The sequence below is a fragment of the Gossypium raimondii genome, chromosome 4, assembly GCF_025698545.1.
Source record: "Gossypium raimondii isolate GPD5lz chromosome 4, ASM2569854v1, whole genome shotgun sequence".
In the NCBI taxonomy this organism is placed as follows: Eukaryota; Viridiplantae; Streptophyta; class Magnoliopsida; order Malvales; family Malvaceae; genus Gossypium; species Gossypium raimondii.
Window position 1 is genome coordinate 41,918,997 of NC_068568.1, and position 9,654 is coordinate 41,928,650.

General features: G+C 32.6%; 1 protein-coding gene across 1 annotated transcript; it reads left to right on the forward strand.

The window, feature by feature from the left end:
• The first annotated feature begins 5,285 nt into the window (after window positions 1–5,285).
• LOC105780646 (GDSL esterase/lipase At3g27950) lies at window positions 5,286–9,342 on the forward strand. Its single transcript, XM_012605085.2, has 5 exons — window positions 5,286–5,671; window positions 5,796–5,996; window positions 6,126–6,298; window positions 6,387–6,657; window positions 6,748–9,342. The coding sequence occupies exons 1-5, from the start codon at window positions 5,413–5,415 to the stop codon at window positions 6,978–6,980; spliced, it is 1,137 nt and encodes a 378-aa protein (XP_012460539.1). The 5' UTR covers window positions 5,286–5,412; the 3' UTR covers window positions 6,981–9,342.
• Window positions 9,343–9,654: the final 312 nt, after the last annotated feature.

The following is a 9,654-nucleotide window of genomic DNA, read 5'->3' on the forward strand; positions in this document are numbered from 1 at the left end:
AAAATCACATGAAAAGGACTAAATCGTACTAACCAAATTGAAGCTCCAAGTTTGAAGACCTAAGGCCGAACTTCTTCTCCCAAAAAATAGAGATTTCGAGTGTGAAGATGAAGAAGAGAAAGTAGTTTCTCTTTCTTTCCACTAAAACTAACATATATATTAAGTTTTACATATTAAAGTTTTAATTAATAGAATTTTATAATTTAAAGCATCATCCACTAGCCATCACCATCCAATTCCATTAGTACAGTGGTATAATTTCTCTTTAGTCCTTATCCTAATATTAAATCATAAATCCTATAGTAAGTGAACTTTTAACAATTTTATAATTTAGTCCCTAAACTTAAATTAATCGTTAATTTGATAAAATTGTTTATCCAAATTGCAATTCACCTATAATATAACCCTCATTAATATTTAATATAAAATATTAACGAATCTATTTTACAAAAATGAGGTCCCCAAAACTACGTTTTTCGACACCACTGGCTTTCAGGCCAAGGAGTTGAGCTACAGATCGATCAGTGGAAAGGCAAAGAAGACTTTGAGGTAATTCACTTGGATAACTATGAATATTTTCTTGGCTTAAATTTTCTTGGCAAGATTAATGCTTTGTTGGTTACTTTTGATGATTGTTTATGCATTTTGGATACTCGACAACAACAATATGTTGTGCTAGTGAGTCGAGACATAAATATGGAACCAAGGTATTGTCAATAATCTAGTTAGACAAGGATGTTCATGGTGGAAAGAACATAGACTCGATAGGTTGGAAGAGTGTTACAAAAAACCTCCTTGAAAATGCTAGAAGGGCAGTTAACTGATATGAAGCCTTTTGAGTCATCAGTGGGGCTACCACCTACGAGAGAGGTGGACGGTGCATCAAACTTTGAGAAAAAAACTAGTTATGCTAACTAGGCAGTTGGACAGAGTAAATGCTACAAGTGAGGTATATCTCAAACACTTATCTAGTGTTTTACATTATGACTTATCATTGGCTTCGCAAAGATATAGGGGTCATTTTAGAGTTCTAAAGTGGATAAGCCAATGGGCTTACAAGCCAGAGTTAGTGACAAGACTCAAGGTTAACATAGTGTTCAATGTGGGTATTTCGAAGCCTATTCACGAGGATCAAGAGGATCCCGGTAAAGGTAAGTCATAATGGGGCATCTTACGATTAAGATGTACAATAGAGAAATACAGTCTAAGTTAGGCAACAATGAAGACATAAGCCAAGGCAAATGTTTCAAGGAGTGGAACTACCCGACAAAGAGACTAGTTGGGAATCAACCGAGGCATCGAGACTGTAACACCCCATACCCGACCCACTCGTCGGGTTCGGGCACTGGAATGTTACATTTGATGCCGAAGCAACTTCAAAGAAATTCAATTCAAATACCCTTCCTAAAATAATTTATAGCTAATATAAAATTTTTGTTTTCATTCCAAGTTTTTAATAGAGTTTTCATTAGCTCTTTCAAACAATTTATAGGTCATTTAGGACCTATTTGTAATTTAATTACTATGTCATATTACTCACTATTATTTGTATGTATCTATTTCCACTTTTGACATCATATGATTTCTCAAATAAAATCACACAAATATTAAAGTATTACAAATAAGTCCATTAATACACCACATAACAATTATTCATTTAATGTTTCAACAAATCATTTATACCACTCTTATGTATTAGCAAATCTATCACTTATAACAATTTATTAGCATCACACTCGTCTACTATTTTTCCTCTTCCTCCTCTTCTCCATTCCTCATCCTTTATGTACATGTAATTTTATGAGAATTTATGGCTTTTAGTATTGTATGCCTACATGCAACATTAATTTAAATTTTACTATTTACATAATTTTAGCAAAAGCTGCCCACTTGAGTAGCAATCACTAAATTATTTATATATTGGTCTAAAGTGTTCCAAATTAATATTCACTTGTTGTTTTTGAATCTAGACTCAATGACCTTTTTACTATAAAAATTTTAGAATTTCCTCTTATGCCAATTAATAGAGTAAATTGTTTTAGTTTTCCATTGTTTTACTACTAGGCAACTTTTGACCCTTCTTTACTAAAATTAATTATCTTTCAAGACAAGACTTGTGTAATGTTTTTTTTGTTTCCTTAAAATTAGACTCCTCAACACTTAAGCATATAAATTTCATCTCCTAAACACTTTAAGCATATAATTTTTCAAAGTCAAAACAGGAGAACTCAAAATCATTCTGACATTGTCTCACAAAAATGCATATATCTCATAATCTATTATTCCTTTACTTACACCATTTCTTTTATGCTAAACTATACTTAATAAGCTTTAATTGCATGTTTAATTCAACCTCTAAATCAATCTCTATAATTTTGGTGAATTTTAAAGTTGAACTACAGATTGCTGCCTAAAACTGTTTTGATGAATATATTTTCTCAAGTATCAATACCTTAATTAAAGTATCTGTACTTGGCTTAAAGTATTTGTACCTTTATCAAAATATCAATACCTTTATCTTGGTATTGATTCCATTTTCTGATTCGATGTTTAGAAAATAAAAGAAAAATTCAATTTGGGTTATTTCATCGTAAACCCATTTCATTTTAGTAAATTTTATAGGATTAACAAAATTATTGATTCTACAATTAAGTCCACTTATGTTCACAATTAAACTTTTGTACTTACTTCTATTTAGTCCCTAATGTTATAAAATTTATTTTTCAATACATAAGCACTTTAATCAAATAATCCATTATGATATCTTGTTTCATAACAAATTCTCATGCACTTCACTTTTCTTGATTCAATTATAAATTTCACAAGTTTACAGTTTAGTCCTTAACATCATGAAAATTTATTATTTACTATAAATTCACTTTTAACATCACTTTGAAATCAACTCACTAACACTTAACACTTTATTTAAACTCTTTATCATAACACTTTATTTAATTAAAATACTTTGTACACTTTATAATTTAAACCTTATTATCATAAATTCCATGTAGTTTGGAAATTTTACCACACTTTCACTTTTTATATCATCACTATTTAATCTCACTTTATTTATATTCTCTTTTCAACATTCAATTCCACATAACTTATTTTGTTTACTTTACAATTTAGTCCTTTTCTACTACTCCAATGTACTAATATGATCTCATACATAATATTTGCACTTCTATAATTAATTCAACTATTTAGCATGCTCTATACTTAGATTAAAATTAGATAAAGTAAAGTTCTTGAATTATTTACCTTGTCTCTCAAATCTCTTCACTTTTTCCATAACTTTCTCCACTTCCACTTCCAATTTCTTTCTTCCAAGATGATATTCTAACTCTTTAGTATCTATACTTCATTTCTCCTTTTGAGTGGCTATGAAAATTATCAAAGAATTCAGGAGAAGTGAAGTATCAAATTGTAAAGAAATGAAAATTCCCTTTGCATGTATATATAGCCAACGTGAGAAGCATGGAGAAAATGGAAGAAATTTCTACATATTTCTTCAAAAATATCTCATTATTTTTAATTAATTAAAATATTAATTAAATAATCAACCAATTATTTTCCAACATTTTTCATCCATCATCATTATACCAAACAATTTTCTATTTTGGAAAATGACAATTTCCTCACTTTTTAGAAGAATTGTAATTTAGTCCCTCATATATCTTTACTTATTCAATTTGATCTCTGCACACCAATTTCATGTCATAAGAAATTAGTCGGCAACTAAAAATTTGCGTGAAAAAAATTGGAATCACTTTAACACGAGGAATCATAGGAAGATCATACCAAGAAAAAAATTGACATGAACGATGAATAGCATTCCCATAAGATTGGCAGCTAAAAAATCTCCTATCTGAATTTTTGTTTGACCAAAATGTTTTCAAATTAGCCAGCAATCCACAATGACAAACTGGAATCACGCTAGGAACCTCTCTTTTTTCCTCCTCTTTCGTTCCCTTGCATGAAGATTCCAAAAGAAAAAGACAAACCTTATTTTCAAATGCTTTTAGGGCTCACGGGAGATTTTATGGGATTTATAAATAATTGGGTTTATGATTTTTTTATAAAATTAAATTATGTGGCTATGTGGAAATTAGGTGGCAAATTAAAATGGCAATTTAGGATCAACGGTCAGTGACCAAAAAAATAAATTTGAAAAATTGAGTGACTATTTCATAACATTTCATAGTTGAGTTATCAAAAAAGAAAACGTAGTTGAGTGACTTATATTGTATTTTACTCTTTAATAAAAATATCATTTTTACTCGAAAAGGCTATCAAAATTTTAAGCATTTCAATTTAACTATAACACTTAAATCTAGATCAGTTTTTTTATACATCGTTTATCAACTCTTTAAATAAGAGGGTAAACGTGCTTTAGTACATTTGAATTTAATATTCTTTTACATTGACAACAATACTAATCAAACTAAAATTCAGTAATCACCAACGACAAAAATATATAAAAAAAACATTGAATATCTGAATCTAAATCAAATCTAAATTATTTGATTCTTTAAAGAAAAAAAAAACCGAATGGAATTATGTTAAAGGAAGGTGTCCACAATGATGGTATATATGAAAGGGTGGTGGTAAAGGAAGTCTTCCACCATGATTTCACTGACTTCAATTGTATATAACATAATCATGACTATGGAACACAACACTGCACAACACAGATTACCTTCAGCTACAAGTTTTTAAATGTTCCAAACATTTCAAAATATATTACTTGATTGAATATTTTCAATTTTTTTCAAGGTTTTTCATATTTTATGAGTTACAAAATTGTCATTACAGGGCTCAGCCCTCCAACTTTACAATAGATACATTAATCTAAAAACATATAATAATTTATTTACTCTTCTAATTTTATAAAAATATCACTTCGGCTTCATATTTAATTTTTATTTTTTATTTTTAATTTGTATTTTTATCAAATAGATGAAAATTTTAATATCTTTTAACTTCATTTTTAATTCATGTGTATCTCACATCTAATAAAAGTTAAATTTTCTTATCTATTTTGAGGTTATTTAATAAAATAAATAAATTTAAAAGTTAAAAATATGAAAAGTTAAATGGATGCTAAAAAAATTAACAACTACAATAAATTGGTTTTAAAAGTTGGAGGCGAAAAACCATGTAAAAAAAGCTTGTTTAAATTTTGACCATCTCTAATCATACCCATCAAGATCAAAAGTAAAGTGCACACCGATGCTTCCCATGCAATGAAAATGATGATTTATAACCATCTCTAATCATGCCAGAGCCCAAAAACTTGATCTTCAGAAAGACCTCACTTCACTCTTCAAACTTATATATATCATTATTGTAGGCAATGAAAGAAATTATCTTAAAACTCTTGAAAGGGCCTTTAGCTTCTAGCCAAGGTAGATGATGGGGTTCTCCTGGAAACTGTTTTATGTATTTGGGATCTTGTTGTGGGGATTTTCACAACGATGGAGAACTGTGGAAAGCAATGGTGGTTCATTTTCATGTGGGTTTCCAGCAATATACAACTTTGGGGACTCAAATTCCGACACTGGTGGAATATCTGCAGCAATGTCGGAGATCCTATCACCAAATGGAGAAACCTTTTTTGGACATCCTGCTGGTAGGGCCTGTGATGGTCGCCTCATCATAGACTTCATAGGCAAGTTCACTTCATGTCCTCTTCGCCTATTACTCTTCTTATTTGTTTATATGAACTCGGCTGTGAGTGTCTAGTGATTATTTATGTTTCCATTTCCCATTTTTTGTTTGTTTGTTTTTTACAGCTGAGAATCTGAAGTTACCATATCTTAGTGCATACTTGGACTCAGTTGGAACAAATTTCAGGCATGGTGCTAATTTTGCAACAGGTGGTTCATCTATCAGACCACCTGGTTATAGTCCATTCAATCTTTGGGTTCAGATTTCACAGTTCATTCAATTTAAAGCTCGCACCACTTCTCTCTACAATCAACTTACCCTCAATAGTAAGTCATTTCATGTTATGTTACTCGAATCGGAATTCGAATGTGAGTAGTCCGAACAATATAGATTTCCTGTAATTTCTTGGGTCATATTTTCTGATTCTATCAACAATTATACTTTGTTTTTCTTAGGAAGAAATCCTTTAACCATTAGCAATCTACCAAGGCCTGCAGAGTTCTCACAGGCTTTATACACAATTGATATTGGACAAAATGATCTTGCTCATGGTTTCCAATACACGACAGTAAAACAGGTTCTAGCATCAATCCCCGACATCATAGGCCAATTGCCCCAAGCTATTCATGTAAGAAACACTAATTCTTGAACACAAAGTGTGTGTAAAATAGTAGTTGAACTAATAAAATACTGTCATTATTTTCCCTGGTTTTCAGACACTGTACAATGAAGGGGCAAGGTTCTTTTGGGTTCATAATACAGGTCCCATTGGTTGCTTGCCGGTCTCGGTTTTATATGAAATATCAAAGCCTTGGAATTTAGATAAGAATGGATGTGTGAGGCTTCAAAATGAAGTGGCTGTGGAGTTTAACAGGCAGCTTAAGGACATGATTTCCCAGTTAAGGGCTCAACTCCCTTTTGCTAGATTCACATATGTTGATGTCTATTCAGCCAAATACACTCTCGTTAGCGACGCGAAGAATCTAGGTAAACATGTTTGATAAAAATGTTGGATTGCAGGCATGACATGGCCAATGGAGATTTTTAACACAGCAGATATTTGGTGTTATGGAGCAGGTTTTGTTGAAGCAGTGAACTTTTGTTGTGGGAATTGTATGAAAAAGGGGATGGCTAATGGAACAGTTTATGGGAATCCATGCAATCATCCATCAAAGCACATTAGCTGGGATGGCATACATTACAGTCAGGCAGCCAATACGTGGGTTGCAGAGCGAATCCTCAATGGCTCCTTCTCTGATCCACCTCTTTCTATTCAAAGTGCTTGCCATCATCAAACAACCATTTTATGATGAAACAGTAGCAATCATGGCATGTTCTTTATTGTCCTAGACGCAACATATATTGAATAATGTTGTTTAACGCTTAAGCATTAGTAGAGTTAAGTAATTATGGTACTTTATGTTATTTAAAACTTGCTTAAGCCTTGATGCTGATAAATAATACTAGTTGAAGTTTTTCATTCAACTCTGGCCTTTTCTGGACCACTTCAATTCAACCCTTTTGAGCCTTTTTCTGTCAACTCAGGGTTACCCTTACACCATCATTGGTGATGTAGGTCTTTGCATTTACAACTCAAATGGGGTTTAATAAGCAATTTTGAGACCTATTTCCACTGTTCTTTTTCTTTTTTTTTTGTTTTAACTGAAAAAAGGGCTTGTCAAAGAGCTTTAGGTTGCGTTCTTCATTGCTTAAGAGACGGACTTTTACTTGGAAAAGTGCTTTTCTTTGAAAAGCAATGAAGAACAGCCTTCATTTGGAAGCAAATTCTCAGAAGCTGAGAAGTGCTTTTGGGCAGATGGAGAAGTAAAATTTTTTAGCTTTTCAGCCAAAAAGTGCTTTTGGCTGGTTCATTTACTTTTTTAGTCACACACGAACGCCCTTCTTTGCTCTCTACTCTTTGCCCTCTGCTGGTTCTTTGCCCTCATCTCTGCCCTCTGTCGGTTCTTTGTTCTACCCTCTGCCGGTTCTTTGTTCCTCTGTCCTCTGCCGGTGAGTTTATCTTTTTCTTCTCTTCTTCTCTTATTCTGTATATTTTTGTTTGTCTGGGATTGATTTTCGTAATTGATTGAAGATTGGATAGGAGATAAACCATTAAACCATTAAACCCAAGTTCAAGATTTTCCAGGATTTAGGATTTTCAACCCATGATGTTGCTGATATTGTAGCTAGTGATCCCTGGATTTTGACTAGAAGCGTGGATGATAGGATTGCACCTTCTATTTCCGATTTAAAGACTGTTTTAGGATCAAATGATGATGTTGTTAAGTTATTAAGAACTTCTGCTTGGTTTCTCAAATCTGATTTGCAAAAGACTATGATGCCTAATGTAATAGGCTCAATTTGCCCGGCCCAAATAAGAAATAAATAAACAAAAAATATAAAAAATAATAATAAACCAAAACCAAAATTAAAAGTCCAAAAACCAATAACATAGTCCAGTTCTTTACATCAGCAGGCCCAAATGCATATGCCTAGAAGACTAAACCTGAATGGCCAAATTACACCTAGCCCGAATGCCCAAACAACCCGAAAAAGCTAATACCCTAACCCGATTTACACGGCCCGATTCAAGTTGAAACATTAGCCTTCAACAGCTTTCAGCTTCAGCCACCGCTTTCCCTCGGCCTCACGTGCCCCACGAGCCACGCCTCTGCACACCACGTCCGCACCTCCGTACAGCCTTCACACACCGCCACGCGCTGCGCGTACGTCGTACCTGCAAGAACGACAAGCAAACAAAAAGAGCAGAAATCGACAGCAAATGAACAGGGACAGATTTCTTTTAATTTTTTTATTTTATTTTATTTTATTTTTTCATTTTCGGCTATAAAGGCTGATTTAAGAATCTGTAAACATGGAGACTGTATCAAAAAAACAAAAAAGATCAATACAAAAATTAAAAAGAAGGTTTTCTTCTTTCTCTTTACCATTCTTTTTCCAGTTGCTTTTCTTTCCTTCTCTGCTTTGCTCTTAATCGCATGTAATAGAATATATATAAAATAAAAGAAAAGAGGAAGAAAAACGTACCTTGTGGCCGGACCTCCGCTCTCTCCGTATCCATCAGAGTTTGGGCGAGGTTCGAGGGCCCTTGAGGACGACGATTCGTCGAACAACAAAAAAGGAGAGTTTAGGAAGTAAGGAAAATACCTCATAGCCGGATCTTGTTTCTCTCCGTCGCAATCGGAGTTTGAGCAAGGATTTGGAGTTCCTTTTCGAACAACTGCTCCACAGAACGGCGCCGAAAACAACAAGCAAATCTTTTAGGTTTTATTTTGAATGAAATAAACTGCTGATCGCTCTAGGGTTTGGCTTATAACTAATGGAAGAAACGACGTCATTCAGAGCCTGTGCAGTGGCCATGATACGATGCCATTTAGAAGCTCAGACCCGTGTGGTGACCCGACCCGAAGGAAGGATCTGCGCGTTTTGGGTCTGATGGGATTATTGCACAACAAGCCCCTCCGCATTTGTTTTCATTTTAATTTGGTTTTTATTGTTTTTTTAAATCTCTACCTCATATTTTGTTCCAATTTTAATTAGATCCATGACTAAACGGCACCGTTTCGATGATTAGGTTTGAGTGCCTGGATTTATGCGCTTAATTGTTATTTCAGTCCCTCAATGTTGAATCAATTATCAATTTGGCTCGAATTTGTTTCTCTTTTTAAATTTTGGTTGCAATTTTGGTTTAGTTCTTTTTTTTAGTACTTATATATATATATATATATATATATATATAAAAGTAGTTCTTATTTTAATATATTTATTTAAAAGAGATCTAACATTACTACGATATTTGAATTGGATATTGTTTCAAAACTTGTTATTAGTGTAATTTTAAATTATAATGTACTATTATTTCAAACTAATATTATCATCGTTATTTTAATTTATTAAATATTATAATTTTGAATATATTTTGAATCACTACTTAGGTTTTATAATCAATATTTCTTTTTATGT